The 27,661-nt window shown below is 34.3% G+C and overlaps 6 protein-coding genes across 6 annotated transcripts in view; 2 read left to right on the top strand and 4 right to left on the bottom strand.

Annotated features, from left to right (window-relative positions):
* The window catches only part of LOC146135214 (single-strand DNA endonuclease ASTE1-like), a 43,024-nt gene extending 37,539 nt beyond the window's left edge, over positions 1 to 5,485 (top strand). The window contains exon 10 of the mRNA XM_083395708.1: positions 5,335 to 5,485. Coding sequence (XP_083251834.1) covers positions 5,335 to 5,462 — 128 coding nt within the window. The 3' untranslated portion in view covers positions 5,463 to 5,485. The remainder of the gene's footprint in view (positions 1 to 5,334) is intronic.
* A 2,524-nt stretch (positions 5,486 to 8,009) lies between these two features.
* LOC146135213 (1-acyl-sn-glycerol-3-phosphate acyltransferase epsilon-like) lies at positions 8,010 to 12,887 on the bottom strand. Its single transcript, XM_083395656.1, has 7 exons — positions 12,655 to 12,887; positions 11,887 to 11,996; positions 11,336 to 11,447; positions 10,515 to 10,676; positions 9,982 to 10,102; positions 9,738 to 9,852; positions 8,010 to 9,091 (listed from the first exon to the last, which is right to left on the bottom strand). The coding sequence occupies exons 1-7, from the start codon at positions 12,759 to 12,761 to the stop codon at positions 8,658 to 8,660; spliced, it is 1,161 nt and encodes a 386-aa protein (XP_083251782.1). The 5' UTR covers positions 12,762 to 12,887; the 3' UTR covers positions 8,010 to 8,657.
* Positions 12,888 to 13,498: 611 nt separating this feature from the next.
* On the bottom strand, positions 13,499 to 16,318 carry LOC146135212 (tRNA-uridine aminocarboxypropyltransferase 1-like). The gene is made up of 6 exons (XM_083395397.1): positions 16,109 to 16,318; positions 15,627 to 15,764; positions 15,017 to 15,129; positions 14,560 to 14,682; positions 14,054 to 14,166; positions 13,499 to 13,762 (listed from the first exon to the last, which is right to left on the bottom strand). Exons 1-6 carry the CDS (start codon positions 16,316 to 16,318, stop codon positions 13,512 to 13,514), a joined length of 948 nt encoding a protein of 315 aa, XP_083251523.1. The 3' UTR covers positions 13,499 to 13,511.
* On the bottom strand, positions 16,279 to 17,263 carry LOC146135211 (transcription and mRNA export factor ENY2-like). Its single transcript, XM_083395398.1, has 2 exons — positions 17,227 to 17,263; positions 16,279 to 16,925 (listed from the first exon to the last, which is right to left on the bottom strand). The coding sequence occupies exon 2, from the start codon at positions 16,879 to 16,881 to the stop codon at positions 16,570 to 16,572; it is 312 nt and encodes a 103-aa protein (XP_083251524.1). The 5' UTR covers positions 16,882 to 16,925; positions 17,227 to 17,263; the 3' UTR covers positions 16,279 to 16,569.
* Positions 17,264 to 18,296: 1,033 nt separating this feature from the next.
* On the top strand, positions 18,297 to 20,349 carry LOC146135210 (max-like protein X). Its single transcript, XM_083395504.1, has 2 exons — positions 18,297 to 18,765; positions 19,408 to 20,349. The coding sequence occupies exons 1-2, from the start codon at positions 18,521 to 18,523 to the stop codon at positions 19,862 to 19,864; spliced, it is 702 nt and encodes a 233-aa protein (XP_083251630.1). The 5' UTR covers positions 18,297 to 18,520; the 3' UTR covers positions 19,865 to 20,349.
* Positions 20,350 to 20,842: 493 nt separating this feature from the next.
* LOC146135209 (NFATC2-interacting protein-like) lies at positions 20,843 to 27,297 on the bottom strand. The gene is made up of 7 exons (XM_083395706.1): positions 27,132 to 27,297; positions 25,973 to 26,066; positions 24,730 to 24,822; positions 24,056 to 24,206; positions 23,485 to 23,632; positions 22,526 to 22,653; positions 20,843 to 21,609 (listed from the first exon to the last, which is right to left on the bottom strand). The coding sequence occupies exons 1-7, from the start codon at positions 27,295 to 27,297 to the stop codon at positions 21,442 to 21,444; spliced, it is 948 nt and encodes a 315-aa protein (XP_083251832.1). The 3' UTR covers positions 20,843 to 21,441.
* Positions 27,298 to 27,661: the final 364 nt, after the last annotated feature.

Here is a 27,661-nt window from a genome sequence, read left to right as displayed (position 1 = left end):
TGACGCATTCTAAAAGGATATAAACGACACAGTTGGCCTAATTAGGATTGTAGTACAAGGCAAGGCTAGAAAAACATTGAACCTACAGTGAGGCTCGATCTCACGACCTCAGTCATACCTATACTGTAGCTCTACCAACTGAGCTACACAGGTTCAGAGGGAAGCAAGTGGAGAAACAACCGTAGTACCATTGCCTGCTGCATGCTGTTCGTATGCACAACCTAAATCGAACGGGATTAACAGCCCGGTTTTAGCAATTGAAACATACAAATACACAATAGGTTTTCTGTGATCAAGCCCTTCTGGAGTCATACTGGCCAACCATAATGGCACACATTAAACAAAAAATGTTGTTTCAAAATGTTCAAGGTTAAAAATACATTTTAAATACATCGAACATTGAAACGCAAAACTATAACTCATATATACGCATGTACAATGCTGCATGCAAGGGCGGCAATTAAAAGTTCGTGGTTTTCACGATAACAAGCAACAGAAACTACACGCCACCATGACTTTGCAACAAGCCACACAAATAGCTTTCGGGCGTGAGCGTTTAACTCATACCTACGTCATACGACCCACGCAAATTAACAAACTGAGTCATTTTTTAACGTTGATATAAACCAGTTGCCACTAAACGACCCGCGGGTTTATGTTTTTTAGCCAGTGGCACAATCGAGCTAAAATATGATTGTTGGCAGTTTGTTACCTATGGACGGATGCAAATAAACACTAAATTTTGACAAAATGACATTTTAAACTCACCAGTTTCATAAAACGCACTGTACATATTTTATTTTTACAACAATTTGTACTACAAGTTCCCCAAACCATCGATTATATTGCTCTTGGGACATAAAAACATATAAGAGAACTGAACCATAACCCATAAAACACAAAAATCGTAATATATTCGAATTAAACTTGATGGACGTAATAAGAATATCAAAGCCCAAACAGAAGTAGGTTGCATTTTGAAATCTTTATTCATATTCAACACCAGATGTTTACTACGTTTTACTCCAAACCCCGACCATTATGCTCCAAAGTCAATAAAATGTCATTCATGTAAAATTTCACAAATAGTCTATCCATTAAACCGCAATTTTTATCACGTGATACTGGACTATTTCTGTCGCCACGTGGTATTTGTTCGCAAACAAAGGGAAAGAATGAAGGCGTTATTTCGTTCCTTTCTCTCAACGGAAGATTATATTTGCGTCGGGGCACGTTCGTTTGTTACGTCACACCGGCGTCGGGCGGGACGCAAACTTTTGTTCCAACTCTATGTTTGAACATGAGGTAATAGGAATACGGTAGGGAGACTCGACGTTCGAAGAAACGGCGCATATTGGTTGGCGCCAGTGTTATATGCGGCGTGTATTTTAGGATAGTCCTATTTGCCGATTAAAAAATTTTGCCGACTTTTTATTTTCTTCGGTAGACTTAGCAATTCTAAGCGGCCTGCAAAAATCATAAATTATGTGATTGGCGCTAAAAGGCTGTCAAATATGTCCGGAAACATTGGTCACAAAACGTTTTTTGCTTAATGTTTTAGGTGAAATTCAACTTTAAAAATTTCTGTAAATTCGCACGTTTTTTTTAATACATTTCTGTAAATTTACAATTATTTTTGTTTAACATCCCAACGTTTCAATTTTGTACTATCTTTATTTTTTTTTGCATTTTTTCGTTTTTTTACTACACCACAATGTTTCGTGTTTATTACAACATCACAATAATGACGAACGCCAATTCCTTAAAACTGGTTTTAGGCCACTTAAAAAAACATTTTCTCTCAAACCTCGTTCGTAGAACCACGCTCATAAAGTTCTAAATCCGTCGCCCACGTTACAACCACAAGTCTTAGCGCATCTGCGGCTACGTTATAAAATGTGAAGATATCTCCTCGCCCTTTCACGTAAATGACGACAATGACTTCAAATGGAAGCAAATATTGTTTAGTCAATTTAATAAGTGACTTTGACCAAAACAAGAAAGTCTGAAAAATATGTGCCTTTTCGTCATGTCTTAATAGATGGCTTATAAGAGCGGGTCTAATTTTAAACGAAGGTTCATGTACCTAAATGTATTGCGAATTTATCATTATACGCTGCAATGTGCCATGAGTCACCATTGTGTTGGGTTGATTATGGCTGAAATTACAATGTTAGTTTGGTATTGGATCGGCACCGATACCACTTTAATATCGAACTGCCGATACTACCACTCGGCTCCGATCCGATATTATCACAATGATGACAAACGTCAATTCCTTAAAACAGGTTTCGGCGACTCAAAAAGAGTACGGCTTTTTCTCTCAAACCTCGTTCGTAGAAGTCACGCTCATAAAGTTCTAAATCCATCGCCCACGTGACAATCACAAGTCTAAAACACGCACCTGCGGCGTCGTTACGTATACCAGACGTACGCGCGTCAAAATGCTGAACCTTTTCGTCACCGTCTTGAATGTTGGAAAGAGCGGGTCTATTTTAAACCAAGGCTTACGCACCTAAAGGTGTTGAGAAGTTATCTTATGGTCGTAGAGTTCTACGGCCGCCAGTTTAAATTTAGGCAAGACAGCGAAACGCAAAATAAAATTAAAAGTCACGAAAAATATCGAAAACTAATAAACCGCCAGATAAATTTTTTAGATAAAGAATCTTACTGTGACAGAACAATAGCAACTCACGAATGCATTAATAAAGCTGATGAAGATTTTGGATTATATAAAATTGTGCCCTGTAATCTGTTTAACTTGGGCCAATATATTAGGTTTTGCTTATTGAGAACCACCAATCATGTCTGTCTAAAAAACACTTTTAAAAGTTTATTAGCTTCTATGTTTATTACGCAGGCACTAACTTAAGTTAAGAGATGGTGTAACACGTTTGAATATCTTTGGCCATGTTATAGATTTACCACCAGATCGTAAAACATTGTATATGTTCCCGTAGCGCAACCTCGTGACTTGAAAGTTGACTCGTGACTTGAAAGTTGACTTTAGGCGTTTTACGATCCAAGCACACAAAAAGTGACATAACCTTTACATCGAGGGGGTCCTAAAAATTTCCACAGAATACATCATGCTCTATTTTTAGTTTTATGGACAACTGACACAGGCCTATACGTCATTATTTACTGAATTGCATCGCTAGGGTAAGGATGCACGATAATATGGAATCGAGCTAGATGCCGATTTTCAATTAGTAGTATCGGCATCGTCCGATACTCGGGTGATATCGATGACGATCGGATACAAATTTAAAAGCATTACAACTATATGTTTTTGCGAACTTATTCTAAGGAGATTCCACGAAAAACAACTGTGTTACAAAAAAAAGCATAATAACAAAAAAAGTACATAACTATACTTTCTTTAAACCCATCGTTTATGCGATTTCGGTTTAAAACCGGGTAAACAGTTAATTTTCAGGTTTCGAGCCGTAGTATTGGCGGCACTTGGTATCCAATTGGACAGCCATACATTTTGACCTAAATATCGGGAATCGCAATAAATACGATGAAATACAAAATGTAGGTCGCACTGCCGTTTGGAATGTTTTATCTAGTGTTTTAATTCGTCATAGCATTTTTTCAACTACCTATATTTTAGTTATTTTTTTTTTAAAGAAACCTTTTAATGCCAAACAGTACTTTATACCAAAAAATGGCTGGTATTATTGATTGAAACATGTTGCAAAACGGCACTAATATATGTTCTCTATGTTATTACGAAAGTTAAAGATTGTATTCACAAAAGTACATAGGCTCATTGAAACAAAAAAAAACGCTTATTTAACGATTAGGACAGCCCAAACTTTTTAATGAAGAATTGCATTTTGTCTCCAAGAGGTGCGACAAAAATGCCAATCCTCTCGGCCCAACGAGAAAGGCATTTTGCAGAGGTCGACGCCCCAGTTGTTGTCTGTTTGCTTAACAACACGCAAAATATTTGATCCACCAGATAAGGATGAAACCTTGTTTGAACGTTCCACGTTGATAGAGCCATTAATCCGTTGATGCCTCATGCTGACAATTTTACAATCGATACATCGTGTGTGGTTTAAGCAATTTACAACGTGCCTTCTGCTATGTTAACAGCAAATTGTCTCCTAAAACTGCATTTTTTTATATTTTTTTGCCGGCTTTGGAAATTATTTTGTTTAACATTTTATATGTTGTTATGATTTGACTTTAGGCCTGTATTCTTGCCCAATTTTTGAAATTAAACATTTCTAGAACTTGTCGAGACTCCGAAAAAATAAAATACTCCAAAAAAACAAAATAAAAGGAAAGAAAAATGTCCCAAATAATAAATTCTTTCCAAAGATTTTTGGGTTGTTTTTAGGTTGTATAAACTTAGATTACTTTTGCTGTGTTCTGAGTAGTGTTTTCATTTTAATTTTTTTACTAGGAAATATTTCCTGCTAGTTATTAACATCGAAATACTCAAAAGGTCTGAAAAATGTCAGGCACTTAGGGCGCCCTGGGCTGCACTTTCAGCAAATTTGACGTATGTGTTATCTATGCTCTGTCAATTTACCGAAACAAGGCACTGGAAATTTCAACGTCATACTGATTAAGCGTGATTTCTTGCTAACGCGTCAAGTGTTAGGGAAGGCGAAATAAGAGAACACTAATACCGTTTCTGCCTATCAGAAATTGTTTAACAGGCAACGCCGTTTTTCTGTCTATCGGGGTAATTAGGGGGGGAAATAGGGACAAGGAAGTGACTATAGGCGACAAAGTCAATTAAACTTGTCGCAAAAAAACGATTTAACACAATTATGTTTCACAGTAGTATAAAACAATTCGCCTGGTATTATTATTCCAAACCTCAGATATCAACTTCGAAAAAAATCGGATAGCTGTGTTAGTTTTTTCTGGCGTGCACTACTGAAACAAGTGACAGTAGTAAAAACACAGTTCTGTACAGCACTTTGTGTTTTCAGATTTTTCCCATCTCTTGTGCTTCACAACAGAGGTGCATTGTTGCGTAAAATTGTAGGGTGTACAGTTCCAAAATGTGACTTCAAAGTCTCAGCATTCCCGTTCGAAATCCCGCCGAACAGCCAATAAAATATGCCACCCAAAACAAACAGTATCGACCTATATTTTAGCCCATGCTGCACTTCAACATCAAAGGACCACCAAAATAGGGCAATAAACCAAGCATCAAAACAAACACAATCGACCTTATGTAGAAGTGCATACACTCCTTGACAACCAACCGATATCTTGAGCATATATTTACCAAGTGGTTTCCTCTAGCTACCATATGCCGTTTATCGCCGTGCCTACCACATGTCTTTTTTGTTTACATTCCAGTCAACCCTTCAGCTACCTCGTGGAACGCTGTACCCGATGACCTCTGTTTGACCTTGCCTCGTCATCTGTTTGAGGCCTTCCACGTACTCTCTACTGCCACCGAGCGGCACCTACTTTCGATGCAATAGTGGTATTTTTCGTTTGCCATAAAACTTGCCAATACAATTGCCATACAAAAAGCTTTTGAGATGGCGTGTATTATTTAAGTTTGTAGTGTCCATTATCCATAAAAGGTGCAAAATTTTAGGCATTGCGGCTCGTACCTCAGTTAAAACTGCTTACAAGCCTAAACTTAAATTCAAGGCCATATACATTCACCGTTTAGAAGCTGAAATGTAAGCTATACCTTTGTAGCGACTTTAAAAGTGACTCCAGCAGTATCTCGGCCAACATCAGAATAACATGTCGTCGGAATACAACGCAGTGCGAAACATGACCAAAATAAGACTAATAGCTAATAAAAGAACTAGCTTTAAGAAACCTACTGGTTTCGACCCCACGAACTTATAACTGAAATGAGTGTAAACACATTAGAATGCGCCAGGCGTTTTTCCACTATTTAAACTTAAGACAGATCATTATTTCGGAACCGCAACTAGAACACAGTACAAGTTTACTAAGAAAATTACAGTTGTTTGTTTCCGGATGCAGCGAAATACCGTAAGGTGCGTCAATTCAAATGCACCCTGTTTGCTGTTTAATTCGAAGTTAAAATTACACAAGATTTTAATAAGGCCTTCAAAGACCCCCTAACAATTATGCTTTATAATTCTACAATTTATCTATAGCTTTGCCTCAAAATGTCATATCCACTATACGCTGCAGTTTATAGACGATACTACATCCAAGCAATAAGTTAATTTTATTGTTGTATTAAGAGAAGCAAAATTTAAAAAACATCGAAGCACGAAAACGATCTGCATCGCTATTTTGTAAATACTGCATTTTTGTATCATTCGAAACGACACGTTTGTGTTTGGGGACAAATTGTGCTGACGCGAGCTTATAGGAGGTATCAAAAAAAAAGTTTTTTTTTAGTAAAAATAAAAGTAGCAGCACGATACAAGCATAAGGAACAACAGATCGTAGGACACGACAACTTACACAATAGCTTTAAACGCTAAGCGCCCTCAAATTTAAAGGGGATAAGAGCCGTAATTTGCTACATATTTGCGCATTGAAATAATGTAAAACACCAAAATCACTACTTTTTCAACACATAAAGTTTTTCCAATATATAGATCAAAGATGAAGTTTTGTATTTTTTGGAACCGCAACAACTAGAACGCAGTACGAAGTTTACAAATTGTGCTGACGCGAGCTTTTCGGAGATATCGTAAAATTTTTTTTATAGTAAAAATAAAAGTAGCAGCGCGATACAAGACACGACAACTTACATAATAGCAAAAAAGCAAAAAAGGGGCTAAGCGTGGTAATTTGCTACATATTTGCGCATTGAAATAATGTTAAACACCAAACTCACAAAGCCCTACCATAAGCGCTGTGCACACGGACGTACATTATACAAACGTAACCTGACAAATAGCATAATTTCTTTAAAAATATTTCATATATTTTGTGCCTGGTTTTGTAGAATTAAGAAACTGATTACGTGATTCAAGCTAAGTATATTTTTCTTTAAAGCCGATTAAAATACCTTTTTCCATATAATAATGAATAAGGTTGTTAGGAATAGGTATCACCGCCAACCGAATTATGTCGACACATGTCATTTTCAGCGCATAAGAACAACCGATTGTACGACACGACAACTTACATAATATAGCTTTAAACGTTAAGCGACATTATACTTAATGGGGATAAGAGCCGTAATTTGCTACATATTTGCGCATTGAAATAATGTAAAACACCAAATTCACCACGCCTTAATATAGTAGGCGATGTGCAAACGAACAAACACACGTAATCTGACAATAAGAATTACTTCTTTAATAATATAATTAGATATTTCATATATTTTGTACCTGATTTCATAGAATTAAGAAACCGATTATGCAACTCGAGGCCAAGTATAGTTTTCTTTAAAATCCCATAAATTACCGCATTGAATAATTTTGTTTCTATAAATATGAATTAAATTCCTTTGGAATAGGTATTAGCGCCAACCGAATTCTGTTAACATGTCATTTTTATCGATCCAGGCAAAACTAAAAACTTAAAATTGATCGAGGCTTTGTCATATTTAGATACCAGTTACGTGATATGTAATGCTGGACACTTAAAACACCCAGAAACGTAACGTTTTAAAACACGAAGTACGATTACGAGTTGTAACGGAGTTGCTGAGTTGGTGCTTCGACAAAAAATACCTTTAAGTTAAAATTTGTTAGCTGTTCTTCTGCTCATAAAGATGTTTCGTAAGACGTAAGACGTTATGTCAGTGTAAATGGTCAAGCGAATATTGTATATTTATCGGTTACTTAAACCACAATTATTCGACTGACAAAAATGCCACAAATACTTTGCATTAGATTGTGCGTCATTTGTGGGCGTGGCATATCGTAGGTACGCCCCTTTACAATAATCCAGTTTAATTCCGGCATAAAGGTTAAATCAAATAAGTTCTGTAATGAAAAGTTCATAACAACATAAACAAATTAAGTCTTCACAAGACAGATTAACAAAAGACAGAAGATATGTTTATAAATTGTACTACATCAGTCGAATGATAGATTGCATATAACCGAACTTTGAGTTGCAAGTGGAAATATACGAGGGTGCGATTCACTGCTAAAAAGGAAGATTTTCAAGTTTTCCAGCTCGTACTCTAAAACTGTGAGTTGCTGTTCAACATTGAGTGGAACTTCTCTGTCAAGAATAACCTATTTGTTTTACAAATAAGCAGGCAGGAAATTTTAAAACTAGTTAGTTCTGTGTCCCTTATTGTAAGGTTTGTGGTATATATTCTTTTATTTCTCTATGTATTTAAAAAAAATACAGCAACGAATCGCAGTTTTATATGCAAAATGAATCTGAAATATTTTGTCTGGAAATAATTTTAATTCCTTATTTACAACATTGGGATGAAATGTTTATCAACTTAGTCACATTTTTATGTAAAAAATGAGACTTGAAGGCAAACAAGAAGTTACAGTATTCACGGTGTCATACGTTAAGTTGCCTTGTTTTGAAATGTTATTTAATGATTAAAGTAACCCTATTTTTTTACTTGTTTTCACACCAAAGAAAATACTCGCAAGCTAAAACCAAAGCCGGTGTGGCGAAATATTGACAAACACGACGTTGTCGTTCGACCAATCCTCAAACTTTCAAGACACATAAATAGAAAATCAACAAAAACGCTACAAAAACAGCTTGGCGTAGCATCCCGCCAGCAAGCCACCTCCAAACAGCGTACTAAGGTAACACTGTCTACCTTCGGGATGCCAAAGCATTCCGCTCAACGCCGTTGTATAGAAGGCAGCATGCGGCAAGGTGGCGCTCAAGGGCAGGCGCGAAACCTTGGGTTCGGGAAACTTCGGATCGCGAAACTGGGCCTTTGTTTGAGTCACAACCCCAGCGATGTTGGACTTCGATTCGAATTGAGGCTCGATGCCGAAATGTCGACACACGATGGCGTCCTTGAGCGCGAACCTGTTGTGCAACCACCGCATGGTGGCGCGCTGTGACGAGGAGGCCACTGATTGGATTGGAATGCGCTCGAAGTACAGATGGAGCGAAGGACGGTCGCTTACTAGGAACTGCCACATGTTTGGTGCTGGGCTGCGCTTACCGGCTGTTAGGGGAAATGTTACGTAAGGTTAGATTGAGAAACTGGGGATGTCTTTTTATTATTATTTTACCAAGGCTCACAATTCCTTTATTAAGTATACCATACAGTTTTGGCAAAATTTCCGGAATTTTTGGAAATGGAATAAGTTAGTATTATTGCTTCATAGTTTGCCGACATTTAGTAGTACAAGGTCTGTAGTGTACCCGGTATTAATGTCACCGTTGTCCTAAAGCCTTTAATTCTTTAAATTTCATTGAATTTATATTTGCGCGTTAATAAAGAACTTTTTGAATGGCCGGCTGTTCGGGAAAATGTTAAATAAGGTTAGATTGAGAAACAGGAAATGTCCGATAGTTGAATTCGATTCCGTAACCGATATTTTAAGGAAAAGTATCGCGATCCAGTCCTATACTAAATGACGTCATTACTGTGTTCGGGAAAATGTTAAATAAAGTTAGATTGAGAAAGAAGTATTGAATGTCCGAAACTATTCCGATACTAAATGCCCGATATTTTGAGCAAGTGTCTCGGCCCGATAGCAAATGACGTTGTTTTCCTCTAACTTTTTGGCATTTTTTCCCCGTGTATATTGCGTTCATTTTTCTGCAACAAAAACACAGATTAAACTCGGACTGACAATCGATCTCACCTTCTTTAGGGTGGTCGGCCGATTCGTAGATGATCGTGACGTCATAAACCGCTTTGACGTAGGACTTCATTGACGTCAGAGCGCAGTGAAATGCTTTCACCCGTGGAGTTAAAACCTGAGAAAATGTTTTATTGCCTTGTGTGACAAAAATCGCCTGGTTTCTAAAACGTACTTTACTATGTTGTATATAGTTGTGGTTAAGAAAAATTTAAAAACAAATTGCTACAAATTTGAAACGTCTAACCTGTGTTAAAGGTCGTAGATCATTTTCAATGGCGTAAGCTTGGCTTTTGGCCAAGAGTCCCTTTCGTTTTAAGGAGAATCTTGTTCCTTCAGGAAAGACCACAAAATACATGTCGACCTTGCTGGAATGACAAATATGCTTCTTGGTAAACAAACACATTCATGTGTACTTAAGTTTGGTATTTTACCAGGGTTTAAGATATGATAAGCAGAAATTGCCCAACAAAGGACCTAAGTTAAGATTTAGGTTTAATTATTTCAATTTTATTTCAGGTTAAATGTTTGTTAAGCAAAAAAACTTTAACATAGATTACAAACTTTGTGTTTGAGTTTTTAGTAGATTTGTGAATAAAATTTGCATATCTACGACGGAAAAAGGTATTTGTTTTGGACTTTTTTATGATGAATGATAAAAAATAAGTTTAACTAATGTAAATTTGTTCTTGAAAAATGGGCCAAATAAAAGAAAATTGTTGTAAAACTAAAATTGTTAAAAAAACAAAAAAATAAAAAATAAAATCATTTAGGATTTACCAATCCGTGAGTCTTTGTAGCACCCTCTTCATGTTACGTTCATTGTAACTTCCATCTCTCTTCACGAAAACTCCGCCGTGCACCCCAAACACATAACCATAGAGGGGAAGGTACTTAATCGCGTTCTTAAAAACGTATCGCAGGTTGCCGATCATACCTTGCCTGTAAAAAAGTTTTAGGATTTGTAAAAAATCAAAGTTTTTTAAATATATATATAAAGTTGTTGACAGGATTTAATTTGCATAAATTTTAACAAGACCTAAATAATGAGTTAATGACATAATAAGAAGATCAAAACCCATACCGAAGTCAAATGAAAGAGTTATTTGTAACATTCAAAATGCTACCTACTTCTATATGGGCTTTGTTATTCTTATTACATATTACTACAACCTCCAACCATTATGCTCCAAATCTAAGTACCGGCTCATTTTACGGAAAAAGTACATCTGTGCTGCATGTTTTAAAATATATACAGACCACCAAACTATGTTAAAAAGAGTTTTCAGTAAACTATTCTTCATAGGTATAATAGTATCCAATAATATTGATCGGAGCCAATACCAGATGCAAGTGATGGTATCGGTGTTAATCATTTATTTTAATTATTTTAGATATAATTACCCATTGAAAGCACCTAAAAAGGAAAATCAATAGGTAACTGAACTCACTTCTATGTTTCATAATCATGTATTGTGCTCGTTTGAGCAGAGTAAGACGTCATTTTGTATCTGATTGAATGGACTTTTGTCCAACATACCAATATCAGTATGGGGGGAAAACTTAAGTATTTGGACATCACTACACCTGTCTAGTTTTACCTTGCAGCTAGAATATCTGTGATAATCCAATCCATGGTACACTGGTGGTTGCAAATGAAAATGTTGTTTTCTTTTTCAGCAGGTATTTCTCCGTGAATATTAATGGTGACACCTGGAAACAAAAAATGATTTGAAAAATTGCAGGTTATCTAGAAATTGCAAATGCTCTGTTAATTCTGACCAACTGAAACAGTTATATGCACAACGTGTATTCTGTGACCAGGCCCTTTTAAATATGGACTGTTGATCCCATTCAATTGAGGCTCTTTGTATAAACAGAATGCAGTAGCCAAGAGTTATATGGTTGTTTCTAGACTCGCTCCCTTTGAAAGTGTGTAGCTCAATTGGTAGAGCAACTGCCCCGGATGTTTTTGTAAGTTCGAACCTCACCACAGGCTACTTGTTTTTCTAGCCTTGTTTGTACTATAATCCTAAATAAGCCGTTTTATTTCGGTTACCAATGATGTCTTGGCTAAAACTAGATATTATTTTGTATTAAATTAACTTCGTGGACAAATAAAGCCACTTTCCATTTAATGATTTCAACTGACCTGTTAAGTGTTCAAAGCAAAATACGACCAACTTCTGGTAACTTCCCCAAAGAAAATCATCTCCATAATAATAAAACCGTCGAGGTAGAACAATGGAAAATACCCTCCACCTAAAAAAGAAGTTAATTTTTGCAAAAAATAGTTGACAAATTGCAATACACATATCCAGGTCAAGGTACGTCAAAATTCTTCAAACTTTGACTTAGTTTATAGCTTTTATAAAAGTGTTAAGCTGATATAGTCAACATAAGTCCAGTAATTAAGGCTAATCATAGGTTAATTTCAGTCTGCATTTTATCGCACTTCTTAGCCAAATTCTGACTCAAAATAAGCCAAAAAATTTGGGTGCTATTGAGCCATAATATTTTGTACTCAAAAATGAGTACAAAGTTGTAACTTTGAGCCAATATGCATTAATATATACCAATTTGGCTCGTTAGTGAGCCAATATTTTTTGTGGTATACAAATGTCTTCAAAAAATTGTCGGTTGTGCACCTACCGCAAAATGCAGCCAGGATACAGACTGGGCTATAAAAGCATATTAATTTTGAGCGATGTTTTATCACTTAAAAAAAACATCATTCAATTGATTTATCCTACACCGTCTATCAAAAAAAATTCTATGGTTTAATAATTATATGACGGCGTAAAACAGAGCTATAGACAGTAAAGCAATCACTTAAAGTAACTCCAGACCACTACAATCCACGTTAGTCACATACTATTGCATTAATACACCTTTTATTTCACTCATACATAAAACTTACCCAGTGTGAAGTATTAGCACCACAGGTGAACTTGCAAACATAACCGTAGCCGCAACTGCTCCCATTACAAGACGCCCGCATTTTCTTAACACGCTAAGAACGGCCATGATTCGCCTTGGGAATGATGTATGCTGATGTTTTAAACTTGAAAACGCGACATTTAGTACTTTAACAGTCTAGCTACTTCTAAATCTAGAACATCTTTTTGCTAAAGGACTAAAATCCGAAATCAATATTCCATTAACTGACGAAAGCGTTCTGCAATGCACAGACACATGCAGAACCAAGAGTTATCTCACGCGTTGGTTTCATATTTTGACGCCATGTTGTATCCTTGCGTGTTTTGAATTCTATGGGACAATTTCCAACATTTTACGACGAGAATAGTATTTTTTGGTCTATTGGAAGACTAAGTGGTTTGTTCGTCTAATGTTGTTCACTATGACTTACCGCTTACTGCAAATCCTAGTTAAGAGTGTTGCAATATTTTAATCTGAAACATTTTGCATATCTTTGTCTTCAACATTAAGCATTTAATTACTAATTACCAATACAAACGACCAAGTAATACACTAAAAATAAGTGGATGTGGCACCACTGGCAATTAACTCTTGGTATCCTATTTTACTACGGTAAAAATTCCGAATATAACTGACCAATATAGAAAATACTTAACACACTCAACAACTAAGTGGATGTGGCACCACACGTAATAAACTCTTGGTATCCTATTTTACTCCGTTAAAAATACGCAATATAACTGACCAATATAGAAAATACTTTACTACACCAATCAAACCAAAATTGTATTTTTTAGGAAATCTACTTTTTATTTAAATGGCCATGAAGAAGCATAATCAAGTATTGTGCTTAAGGTTTTTAAATATTTTCTGTTTTTTTGCCTTATTTTCGTTCACCATGTTATAAAAGTATTTAAAAAAGAACAGAAGGTTGTCGTATTGTCCTGTATATGTTCCGATAAATAGCTGGTGATATTGTCTGTAAAATAAGTGGATTGCTTCTATGGTTGCCAGGTATGTGTCTGGAAGACTGTTTTGTTTTCGCCAAAACTTTGTAGTTTGCTCCGTTAATTCAACTCTGCGCATTCCTGAAAATAAATAATTTGCAATTTTTTCGCATAAAAAGTCGTTTCAGTATGTCTACAGGATGGGATGAAAAAAACTTTAAGTGTGTTTTTACAGAAAAAATATTTGAACCAAACATATATAAAATTGTACATTGTACAGCATAAAATACTTTTGCATTTCAGTTTACCAATTAAAATTTAAATAAAACCAGTTCACTTTTTGGTACAAGCCTTTCAACAAGCCAAAAAACAGATCTAAAATGGTGTGTAAATTATGGAATAGGTTTTTTTATTACAGTGATAAAAAGCAACCTTTTAATCTTTCATCGTTAGAAATCTGATGAACTTGATTCCATGTACTGTCAATAAGCACAATCTTTTTAAATGTTGGCTCTTGATTAAATGAGGGTTGTAGTTTTTCCACTCTGCAAAACAGGCAAGCATCATTATTTAAACCCACATATATTAAAACACGAGTAGTTAAGTCCTGAGTAGATCAAGGATGCAAGATTTCATTACATGAACATAAATTGAAATAAAATACAATTAAATGTAAAAAGGGTTACTAATTATATAGTGTCAGGTAATATGAAATAAATTAAATCTAAACCAGTTTAACTTACCTATTAAATTTAAAGATCCGAATTAACTATTTCTTAAATTCAACGAGGCAAACAATTTTAAAGGTAGCTTTGTCTAATTACCTATTTTTTAAATTTAGAGAGGCAAATTATCTATTTTTTATATGAAGATTTATTGAGAAAAATTTGTCTATAATAACTATTTCCTAATCTAAAAAATTACAAAACAAAACTTACATGTGTTGTTTCTTCCCTTTTAATAGGTCATCATTCTCAAAATTGTCAATTCTCAACGCTAAACGTATTTCCTTATTTGGTGGCGGTTTACAATCTCCATTTTCTTCCCCTGGCTTAAAGTCACTAGAAATAAATATAAAAAACATTTAATATCTATAAAGCATTAATGATGTTCTTTGATTTTTAATCTGACAATTTTTAGTTGCTGTTAACAGCAGTGTTATAATGACTTTTAGACCCTTAACTTAAATCATTGATGCAAATGACTGGTCCTAAATTATTTTAAATAAACAACACTGATCAGCAGGCTTAACATTTGGCAAATTAGGGAGATCAAATATGGGACATGAATTCCTCACAATCATTTTTACTTTTTAAGATGATAATAAATTAAATTTTGTTTCGTTTTTATGGTCAAATAAATTGAAAAAATAATAATTTTAATTCTAAAACTCACTTGTTGTCTTCTGTGTGAGGTCTCTTTTCTCCTGTCACACTTTTGTCACTTTTGTTTCTGGAATAATACAGAAGTGGGTGGGCGGTCTCACCGGGAAATACAAGTAACACATCCTAAAAATATTGTTTTTTTAAAAAAAAATGAGAACTAAAACTGTCAGCTTATCAATGATTCATGTACTTGTGTTTGTTTAAGTAAAGTAGAAATAGTCTTTAAAGCAAACAATTGTTGATTATATTTAGGTTTACATTAACTCCAAATCAAAACAACCTATAACTTAATGCATTTGAAAAAATGTCTTTTCAATGTCAATTTAAAAAAATGCAACATTTTCAAAAAAAACACAATATTTTTAGTGAAACCAGGAATGAATAACAGATGCCCAAGGCAAGCCATATAAAATAATTTTAAATGCTATTTTTTATATATTAGACGAATGCAAAATTTTATTTAAATCTAAGTTTTTATCAAAACATCAAATTTAATATCCCCTTATTCAGTCACTCAAATTTATTTTAATTTAGCAAAACTTTTATTTTCATGTATGACCACATAAATAATAATAATTAAAATTGTCTAAGGTTGGTTTAGGGTATGACACCAATCTTACCTTGTCTTTTGAGTAATCAGGAATAGTTGGATAAGTGAAGATTTGAACATCGTCACGAGCAATTAGTTTGCTGTGGATGGCCGTGCTTTTGCCATCTAGCTCTTTTGGATGCTTGATTATATCCAAAGGAATCGGGAGCTAATTGCAAAATCAACAGGTGATTATAAAAAAACATGTTGATGTTTCGTAAAAAAAGTTTTAAAGGGGAGTTGCATAAATTTTAGCTAAAAAACTTATTAATAAAAAAATTGTTTAATGTAGACAAGGTGAGATTAATTCACCCTTAAATCAACATGCTTTAAAGAAAATGCTTTAAAGCATTTGGAAACTTGGACTTAAAGTAATTAATGTATTTTTACAGCATTTTAGAAACTGTATTTTAAATGAAAAAATTTTTTTTCAGAATTCTGTAACCAGTATTTAAAAAAAAAGTTTCCAAATTAAATAGAAGTACTGTGTTGTTTATGAGAATAAATACCTACCTTCACCACTGGGAGTTTGCTTTTTTCAATATTGGCAACATACTCGTAACAGTTGTAGCAAAAATACATTCGCGATGCTTGGCATTTCGGGCACGGCGATCGCTTCAGACCTTGCAAAGGTTCAAAACTGTCAATCTTAAATTCTGCAAAAGCTTCCATTCTCAAAATGGCTTTAGAAAAATGCAAAAAAAAAGTTGTGGTTATGCACATTACAAACAGTTACAAACACAAAATACATTTCCAAAAATTCAACTAATATGTATATCAGATTTGTTTCTAATAAATTGTAAACCCAATTAAGAATGCTATTTATTTAAATTTCAACTTTATTTTTTGAAACAATCTAAGTACAGAAATGATGAAAAATATTTAGGAACTAATACACAATATTTTAGTCCGGAGAGAGCAAGATAACCCAAGTCAAAAAAATCGGAAAACGCAAATAAACAAAGCAAGAAAGGCTATATATTGGCCTGTTGGGCCAGAAATGTTCTGATTTTGTGCAAGAGTTCTTTTTTAATGCTGTCTGGGACCAGCTGTCTTGCTTGGGGAGTAATTTCCTGAATCAGTTCGTCAACAGTAATATGTTCAAGGCCTTTTTCGCGGACAATCTCCTTGCAGATTTTCTTTAGCTGGTCGCGCCAACCACATTCGGACAATCGTGTGCGGAGAAGCTCCTTTAGTTTGTCTCTTTCTCCTGTCTCGACCAGTTGTTGGTTGATGGCCGCTCGCATTTGCCCATCCCTGGACTTTTTTTCAGTATAATCGGCCATAATAGTACAGCGATTTATGTTCAGGGCAATAGTATGAAGTAAGTCTGTTAAAATTAAAAAATGCTTTTAATGTGGCGTGCTATTCTACTTTACAAAAAAAATCTTCTAAATTTTAGTTATAATTTAATGGTTTGCACATGTGCATTTTTGGCTTAGATTTCTTTGATTATACTAAATAAGTACAATACTAAAAAACCGTGGGTTTTAGTTTTAGGTAGTTTTCTGACAAACGTTAAAAGTTTTACAATAGCATCAAGTTTAGGGTAATTTTATTCACAAACTAACAATTTTATTTTTAATAGGTGGGGTATAAGCGGTCATCAAGTAATGCTAGAAGTATTTTACCTTTACATGAATTGATAAACAAAATTGTTAAACACAATCAAATGATTTTTTGAAACTGGTTCTTATTTAGGGGATTGATTTCGTGCACAAATGATAATTCGACGCCATTTTAGGTTTAAAATATTTGTTGTTTTTTCTTAAACTTTTTGTAAACTTGCCTAATATTTACGCATTTGAATTTAATACAGGCAATAAAAACTTAAACTACTTTTTGAACTTACGTCTCTTAAGTTTTATAATGTTTCATGTTTTGGTTGTTTCACTCTTTTTTAGAACTTGAAATAGACTTATTAACATGACGTCACAGTTTCATAATTAATTATTAGACTAACGGAAGACTTACAAAGTTTCAAGTGCGTCTGAATATAACAAAAAAAAAGAGTTTTAGCATGCTTTATGGCGCTTTGTAATCGCGTTTTGAGCATAATTTAAGATCGCATTTTCTTTATTTGACTTTGAGTGACGCAATAACGTGACGTAATGACTTATGACATGACGCAATAGATTACAGTATTTGGCAACTTATCTATTCTAGGGAAACAAAATTAAAACGTGCGCGCAGCGTGAAAATTTTCTCGGAGCGTGTTGTTTAATGCTTAAGTTGAATAATTCGAAGCGCCCTAGTTAATAATTTGGCGCTCGTCTAGAATCCTACCACAACGAACATTATTTGGGTTAGGGTGCCGGTTTGGGTTTGAGTGAGTCCAGTAATAGTGTTAAACAATATTACTTGACCTACCCACACCCAAACACTAACCGACACCCTAACCCACATATTATGCATTGCTTGATAATTATTTCAACGTTGTGGTAGGATTCTAGACCAGCGCCTTGGCGCTGATCTAGGATCCTACCACGTTTTCTTCCGAGGGTTGATAAGTAATATTATTTTTTTATTTCCACATATTTATTTCTTATGCAATTGACCCACCCAAACCCAAAAAAGTGTTAGAAATCTAGACCAGCTCAGCTTTTTTGTATAAAATTTCAAAACTTAAATCCTTGCTTAGTATAGCTTCTGTTTTTGATATGGTGCATTATTTTGTATCTAGTAAGCTAAAGGAATGACATGTTTTTCTAAAGCATACACACATTTTTTAACAGACTTAGATAAAAAATGAAAGAAAACTTGAAATAAACAATGCCGTCCTGGTACAATGATGATTTTTCCGGTACAAAAAGCAACCAATGTGCAGTATTAACTCTGTATTATAACCGTGGCGTAAAAAACACTTCATCGACTGCCGACAGTTAACTGCATTTTGTCAAAAAAAAAAAAAAAAACAACACAAAAATGGCAAATGGGTCCAATTACATGGACAGCGACGTTTTCGATCTAACCGCTGCCAACTTGGACATGGCAATGGCGACCACGTCAAACATGATGCACATCTCGAACCCGTCAAGCGCTGCTTCGTCGGTGCCAAATACGGATGAAGAGGACGATGAAACGACTGACAAGCTTCTCGCTTACAAGGAGCGGAGACGCGAAGCACACACGCAGGCCGAGAAGAAAAGAAGAGACGCGATCAGAAAAGGGTGAGATAATAATATGATGTCCTCAGAGACCAGTCTGCATTCTATGGCAGGTGCACTTCTGATTTTTTTTAGGAGTTTTCACACTTGAATTACTACATCGCACACTTAAGTTTTACCTGTTTGACGTAACTACTTTTAAATCAGGTGTGCATAAAACCTGGATTGCACACCTGAAAATTTGGTGATCTCAGCTTAAAGTGCCAAGAAGTTCAGACTGGCCCTTGGCCCAAGATTAACACCAATTTTTATGTTACATTTTTGGAAATCACACCTCAGAAAAGCAATATTTTGAGCACTGTGAAATCATATTGCTGCTGGTGTTTTGGGCAATCAATGCACAACACTGAAAGTGAAGAGTCTAAATAGCCTACTATCAAAAAGATTTAAATTAAATTTAGTCCATAGAACCCCGGTTTAAACCCACTGCAAGCTCAGCTTTGCAGCGAGTTTTGTAATATGGGTCAACTAAATCTTTGCCCCAAACCTCTAAAAAAATGGCTGGCCAGTAAATCACTGAACAAAAGTGGTGAAGTCTTGACTCTCCATACTCAACACCAAGTGGTAGACAAGCTAAACAAAAAAGAACAAAATTTTCCAATTATTTTAAGGGCAATTCTAGTTTTAAATTTAAATTTTTTTCAGGTATGAGGATCTTCAAGACCTTGTCCCAAACTGCACGACACAATCGGACGCCGTGAGTTCGCAGAAGATCTCCAAAGCGGTGGTACTACAACGCTCGCTGTCCTACATCGAATTTCTCCAGCAACAACAAAAGAAGCAGGGCGACGAACTGAACAAGCTGCGCAAAGAAAAACTTGCTCTCACCATCATGAAGGAAAACTACGAGCGAATTCTCAAGGAGCAGCAGTCAAGCTTGAATCAAAAAAGCGGCATCGTAACTGAGCAAGTCAAGTTCCGGGTCTTCCAGGAGATAATGGAGCAACTCTTTGTCACTTTTAGCAACACGGTATCAACAAACGACTTTCAAGATCTCTCGCACGGCGTTATAAACTGGATTGAGGAGCAGTGCAAGCCGCAAGCGCTACGCTCCGCCACAAAAGACGTACTTTTGAAGATGAAAAACCACCAGCTGTTATAAGCTCGCCAAAAAAAAAAAATTGGGAGATTTTTCGTCCGTTTATTCAAAAGACCCTCTTTGTTTTCTTGCTTTCCAAAACACTGCAAACTTATTTTTTACACTTTCAAGATCTTCCTATCGCTTCACTTGATGTTTAATTGAAATGTTTATGTTGCCATAAAATACGTAAGTGCCTAACTCGGGGTAATACAGTGAGCCAGTAGATGTTGTTTTAAATTACTTTGAGTAAATTTGAAACTTCAACCCGAACTGAATATCAGTTTATGTTGTTAACTCCAATGTAATTGCCTTTTTGCTCAAGTGTAAATTGTATATTGTTGTGAATCAACAGAGACGGTTGAGTGGCAGTCTTTGCTTCACATTGAGTATTTGTTTTCAATATAGTGTTAATTATTAGTCAAATTTGTTTTCTTTTAATCGAACAATCATTTGACTGTATGCGATTTGCGATTGCTTTTAAGTAGTAAAAATTAAAAAAAAAATTAAACTCCTAACAAGAGACTGCTATTTTTTATTAGGACTACTTCATTAGGAAAGTCAAAAATCATTCTTTCAGAAACACCCCCAAGTGATCAAAAAGGTAGATTTATAATCCTAGAGAAATTGCTCTTTGGGGGTCTTTTGTAATCTCAAGCAGAGTTGCATAACATACCTTTCCATCTATCAGTGCAATTTAAAATTAAACTTGACAAGTTTTTTAAAACTAGATTAACCTGGTTTGCAAAGATTTTACAAAATTATATGCTGACATTCTTTTTTTTTTCTTTACCTCTTTTAAGTCTTAAATGTGTTGTTGTTAAGACTGACATGTACTAATTACGATTGTATTATCTAACCCCAACACTTACTATACTGTTTTTCTACCACTAATACTAGTATTTTAAATCAGAAAACTAAAATGTTAATAAATAGCCAGTTCGTATGCAAAGTGCAAAAAAGGTACAGACTTTTCTGATCAAAAATAATTAGGAATGTTGTACAGACAAAACATTTTATAGCAACAAATAAATAAAGGTTTTCAAAAAGGCTCAAGTTGGTAGCAAATGTTGAGCAACAAATACAACTTAAATAGCAAAACTCAGGTCTGCAAAAAGCATTGTAACATATTCGCAACTATATTGTGGAACAGATGTAGAACTGTAGTTGGTAAACAATTCTTCTTTAGTAACAATATTAAAACGGAAAAAAATAAAGTTTGCTTCAAAATAACTTAATAAATACATTATTCTAATGAAGATATATGTTACATGTTAGGTTTAACTGTTTACATAAATTAACTACATAGTCCTCTTCTACAATAAGCATAATAAAATTAGAAAAAAAAGTTAAATCTTACAGAATATGTTTGACACAACTGTAGACTTTTCTTGTCATTTTACAATAAGACATAGGCATTATATAAAGAATACTGAATATGCTTACACATGAATGTACCATTTGTAGTTTTCCGTATTATTTCACTTCTAAGGCTAATGAGGTAGTTTATAATCATGTCTTCTTTGGAATTGTAGAAAGTTACGGGAACAATATTAAACATTTTGATAATATGAGAAACAACAATCAACAGAATGGCTTCATCATAATTTTTTTCTCATTACATCAATACAAAAGTCATCTTCAAGTTCCAGTTCTTCAGGTGTCTGCGATATGTTGAGGGCGTCGCCGTCAAAGCGAAAGGTCAATTGCTTCAGGTGGTAGCCAACACTTTTTGCGTAATCTTGTAAAGAGATGCAGAGAGGCTGCAGCTGTGAGAAAAATAGTTGTTATTAACTAAACACTGTGCTATTTAACTTGGCTAAATTATTTGTTTGATAGAATAACGTTTTTGGTTTTACAAGGTAATGTACGATGACCTGTCTTTTTTACATATATTTATTTGTCAGTATTAAAAAAGTAATTATGTTTTAAGTATTGGTGAATATAACATGCAACATTGCTGAAAAATAGTCTCAGTAAGTTTTTCATAATTGTTACTCTAAAACCATTTCTTTATTTCAGTCCCCCAATAAACTAAATCCCAATCTATTTTTTTTTTGAGTACTTTTTTGCACATTAGGTAAGTTTTTAAAAACTTGTTCCAAACTAAATGGTAATATGCAATGTGAATCAAAAGCCTACTACTTATTTAACTATTTATTTTACCAACTCTGATGCTTAAATTTTAACCTGGTGATGCCAACATAAGTTAACTATAATGAACAAAAATTCTTAAACCTTTTTATAGAATAAATATACAACGTGCAAACTTTCCAGCACAGCTTCGTGTATAATTTAAAAAATAAAAATATTTCTTTTTAAAGAAAAAAGTTTAAATTAAAACGATTCGATTCCACGTTTGTTGAAATGAAAATACCAGGTTTCTTAAGTCTACTTGTTTATGACGTCAATTTAAAACGTTATCTCAAAAAAATTCACGCCGACTGTGGTCGACTTGGACAAAGCTATGTTTAGGGGTCTGCAAAAAAAAAGTTTAAGAACCCCTGAGAAGGCTGTATATATAGACAACTTTCTATGTGTTAGCCTAGTAATAAAAGGATTTCACAAGTTTATTTGGTTTCCATCTACCTAACTATCAACAACTTGAAAGGGTCATCATAAAGCAAATTGATTGCTTAATTTCATGCGCTTTTCCCTACAAATCAAGAAACACCCCCTACTTACTTTATTTACACTGTAGGTCTTTTTAGCTTTCTCAAACTTGCACTGAAAGTGAAGTTTCAAGCAATCGCTTCCGTCTTTTCTCGATTGCCGACACTTCAACAGCACTTCCTCGTTTAAAATCACACAATCTAAAACAGAAAATGATAAAAGACCTAAATATATGTTGGCAGTCAATGCTGTTAAATATGCCTACATTACATCTACCCTTTTGACCAGGGATGTCTGATACGTTTATTTAATAAGCGATACATGATATTTTGGAAATAGAGGACCACGATTTGATTGGACCTAACGGCAATGACATAATAACTATCACTGTTTTTATGTGACTTGACTTGACTTTAGTCTTTTGACCAAAATGATTTACCTAAGACTTTTGTCAAATAACTTTGTTGAAAATTTAAGTGTTGTTATTAAATCATTTTTTTTAATTGGGTTTTATTAATTTTTATAAGTAAACCAATCTACTCTCTATATATTGCGTTTGTTTGATATTTATTTATTTTTTATTTAAGTAATTGCTTATAATCAGACAAGTTTAGCAATTAATTAGTCTAATTTTTATGACAAAGATTAGACTTTAAGTTGATTTGCTGTAATTATGAATTGACTGAGACTGGACTTGGGAAAATGATGACTTGGGTAAGACTTGGCATTTCTTGCAAAAGATTTTTTTCTTGGACTTAGTTATTTATGAAATGACTTGACCGGGACTGCAGACGTTTTAAAAAAAATTGTTTTTAAACCTGCCAAATGGTGTCATTACTATGCCTAAATAAGCCCAATAGATCAAAATAAACGTTCAAAGGTAATGTTTGCAAGGCTATTGGGCCAAAATTTGCTTTAAAGTAAAAATAAATGTATCACATTTTAAACAAAAAAATTGTGCAAAAATTTACATATCCTTCGAAAGAGTAAAAAAAAAAAACAATGCACATTTCTGTTTAAAATATACCAACCCAAAATGTCAGCTATGGAAAGACCAATACTGGAAGGAGTGTCAGTGTGTGAAATTGTACAATCGCGAAGCGTCAAGAGAAGCTTTTTGTTGCCTTTAATGTTGTTCCTAATGGCCAGCTGGTCAAATATGCAGCTAAAAGTTTGGTCCTTGAACAGAAAGACATCTTTTTTATAAAAATACAGTTCAAGGAAGCAATAATAGTATTAATTTCTTAAGACTGCTATCAACCCACTTATATATGGTACGATCAGGTTTATTTAAGTTGGGATAAACTAAAAATATATGTTAAGGAAGATACCTCACAATGTATACGGAAGTTAGGAGTTAAGCTTTATTTTTGTAAGTTCCCAAATAACTGCTGCACACTGAGAAAAAATGTTGTAGGGGAATTAAACACGTATTTTTCAATGAGGTAACACGCTCTAACTAAACAATGCCAAAAAACAAGACACTTATTTTGTAGTTGTTTTATTTTTCCTTTCTTTGTAAAATGGTAAAAATCTGCATTTATACCATATCAGATAAAATAGGTTTTTATGATTATGTAAATGTAAAACTTAGTATATTACCATTCGGATTGGAAATTTGTGCACCGTTGAGTGAAATCGGACCTTCACAACTATGTAACGATTCATCTCTTCATTTAACAAATGTTCACCTTCAACAGATTGATTTAACGAGACATCGGCATTTGTACTTGACTGCATAGTCCCAATATTTCTGCAAATTTGTTAAAGTTTAGCTGATAATATATGTCTAGGATGTATGCAAATGGTTAAAGCATCTTTAAAAACTATTAACACTGATTAAGTTAAGTCTAAGTTCAGTCGTTTGACAAATAACAAGTCAATTACCAGTCCAAGTCATCAGTGCATAAGTACCAGTTAAGTCATTATTAGAGCAAGTCAACTTTAATATAGTATTTGACATAAACATATGATGTTACTTAAAAATTGGTACTACCGTCTAACTATAAGCAGTAACATAACTAAAAATTACAAAACACAATAAAAAGCAATCAAATTATTTACCAGGCAAAAATTTAAAAAAAAAAAAAAAAAATTTTATTAATAAAAATTAATAAAATGGAATCGTGATTAGAAACAGGTAAGTCATTAACTGGAGTCAATACAACATTGTCCATAAGGAGAACTTAAATAAATCTACATTAGAGTCAATTTCACAAATATATTCCATCTTTATATTTTTAAATCTTAGGAGTGTAAATTCACATAAAACCTACAGCAAAAGTCGTTTTCTTTTGCGCTCCACTGTAGAATTGATGGCAGTCTTTTCAGAAGGTGGCGGAGTTAGTGGCATTTCTTTTATGGGGCTTCTATGACAGAAAAATACTTAACTTGTTGGAATTTGTTAATACTTTTACTAAACAGGCTGCAATTTTGTTAGATGTTTTTAAAAAAATTGATCTAAACAAACTTAAGGAAAATCAAAAACTATATATACCATTTAAATCAGAGGCGTGCAATATACGGCCCGCGGGCCACAGCACGGCCCGCGATACCTATTTACGTGGCCCGCACAGACTACATCAAGTAGCCCATTGTTTTTTAAATTTTTTCACTGTTTAAGAAGTTATTTGTAACGGAATCATTGGCATTTATCAATTTGTATTACGTCACACTGTCCGAACCTCCATTATTGCGTCATAGTGTGCATTGTAATAAAACTGCCTTGTTTTGCTGGCAAAAAAGAAAGGTTGATTATTAAAGGTGGAAATTCAACAAGCAAGATGTAGTTTGCCTGATTGTCAAAACGTTATATCAGTAATAAAAGAGTATAATTTCTAAGGGACACTATAGTTAAAAACACTCTGCTAATTATGATAGCGTTGTAGGTCAATTGCCGATTGATCAAATGCTGCAATTGAAAAAGTCTTTGAGCAAACAACAAGAGGTATTTCAATGTTATAAGAAAGACGTTGAGCTTGTTACAAAACTGGGCTAAAAGTTATCGAAAGCAATTGCCGAAAAAGGAAAGCCTGTTCAAGACAAAATTCAGGAATCAGCTCACAGATGAGCACTTGTTAAGTGAACTTCGAGTTAGCACTTCTGCCAAAACTAACAAGATCTCTGGTGAGAGAAGATATCACACATCTCATTAATCGCTTAATGAGTAACTTGATTCTACACGGTTTTCCAATAAAAAATTAAAAAAAAAAAAAAAAAAAAAAAAAAAAAAAAAAAAGTTTAAAAAATATTTCTGTTGTTCGATTGTCCGGCCCGCACAACCATCATAGTTCTACATTATAGCCCGCTGCGATAAACAGTTGCACGCCCCTGATTTAAATCATTTAAAAAAATGTTATCAATTTCAGAATAGTGGAAAACAAGGTGAAATTATAAATGCAGTAAGTCAACAGGTTTAAAATGCACAATAATCAATAGTTTAGAATAAATACAATTTAAAAATTGTGTTAAGACATAATATTGCATTTATTTACAATAACAATATATGCCTTGTCTTACCCTCCATTAACTACAATAATGTCATCATCTGACGATTTACCATCGTCACTTGAACTTAGCACTATTGGCATATGTTTGATAACTTTTTTGGCATCTGCAAAGTTTGATAAAACAATAAAATATTTAGTTAAATATTTAACTACTAAAAATGTAAGGGTGAATAATGTTTTGTCAAATTGATTAGCCTTTATTATTATGGATTTTCTACAAAAAGCTAGTGACTGAAATCCAGATTGCGTTTCATGGCACTTTTTGGCGAGATCTCGGGCGTGCAGAAGCCACTTTTCAGGTGTGCACTAAAGGTTTTATGCACACCTGGGTTCAGAAATCTACCACGAATTAAATTAGGGTGAGTAATTTTCTAAATTAGGGATTCCAGACGAGTGACAATAAAAAGATAAAATATTTGAGGCTTTTGTAATTGTTACGTAGAAGGTACCAAAAAAAAACAGTCTACCAATGCTGCATAACGCAACGCACATTATTTGGGTTAGGGTTTGGGTGGATCAATTTATATTTAGTAATATTGCTTAACCTACGCAAACGCTAACCTGCACCCTACCCCATATATTGTGTGTTGCGGTATGCCGTATTTGGGCACTAGTCTAGAACCTGACTGTATTCTATAATATGTGGCCGCCAAAGATTTACGCCAAAATATTTTTCGGTTAAAATCCCACGCCAAACACGACAATTAGTTTTTGTAAATTCACTTATTCCACGCCAAAATGTTTATTCCACGCCAAATAACGTCAATGGGGTTTTTAGCTAGCATTCCACGCCAAAGATCTCCGGCGTGAAGGCAGTGGAATGCAATCAGGGTCTAGAGTCCTACCACAGGTATTCAAACAATGCACAATATTTGGGTTAGGGTGAGAGTTAACGTTTGGGTAAAGGTGGGTCAAGTATTATTATATATATTATTTAATAATAATACTTGACTCACCCAAACCCAAATGCCAACCCGCACTTTAATTCAAATAATGTGCGTTGTGGTAGGATTCTGGACCAGCGCCCCTATTTGTATAAACCTTACCTTATTATTTTAATTTTTTGCATTACTTTCCACGCAACAAGTTTTGAAAGAGAAGGGCAGAGCCCCAAATATTATTTTAGTTATGTTCAAAGTTTCAACAATTAAAAACTACTACTTATTAACCTTGGTTGTTGTTAAAGTGTCGCGAAATTTGCGCGTCCGTTTTTCGAAGCAATTGCACCACCCTTCCAGAATAAAGGCTCTCCTGTTGATTTACTTGCTCCCTGCTTACCATACGCTTTCGCCGCTTCACAACAGTAATCGGGATCTCTTCGTCGCTAGAACTCATGATTTATTTTGGCAGACTCTTTAATTCCCGAAAGAATTGTTTTTTTTTGGCAAAATTACCAGCTTTAAGTGAGGTAATGTCTGCAAAATTTTTGCCGCCACAAAAATAAATAATAAAACACGGAAAATTTTACCAGGGAATTTCCCTTAAATATTACAAGTAAAATAATGACTCTATGTTTCTTTAATTTGGGTTTGTTTTCTACGCGGACTTTTTTATAAAAACAACCGCTTTGAATTGGTATTTAGAAAAGTATAGTCGACAAATGGTATTTCTTAGCACGTTTACCATTGATTACAACAATATTGATGGAAGCTAGAACTGTCTTTTTATTGCGATGAGTACACGAATTCAGAAGTTTGGC

This window comes from Ascidiella aspersa, chromosome 8 (assembly GCF_963924565.1).
Source record: "Ascidiella aspersa chromosome 8, kaAscAspe10.2, whole genome shotgun sequence".
Classification (NCBI taxonomy): Eukaryota; Metazoa; Chordata; class Ascidiacea; order Phlebobranchia; family Ascidiidae; genus Ascidiella; species Ascidiella aspersa.
This window is presented reverse-complemented; position numbering and strand designations above follow the sequence as displayed.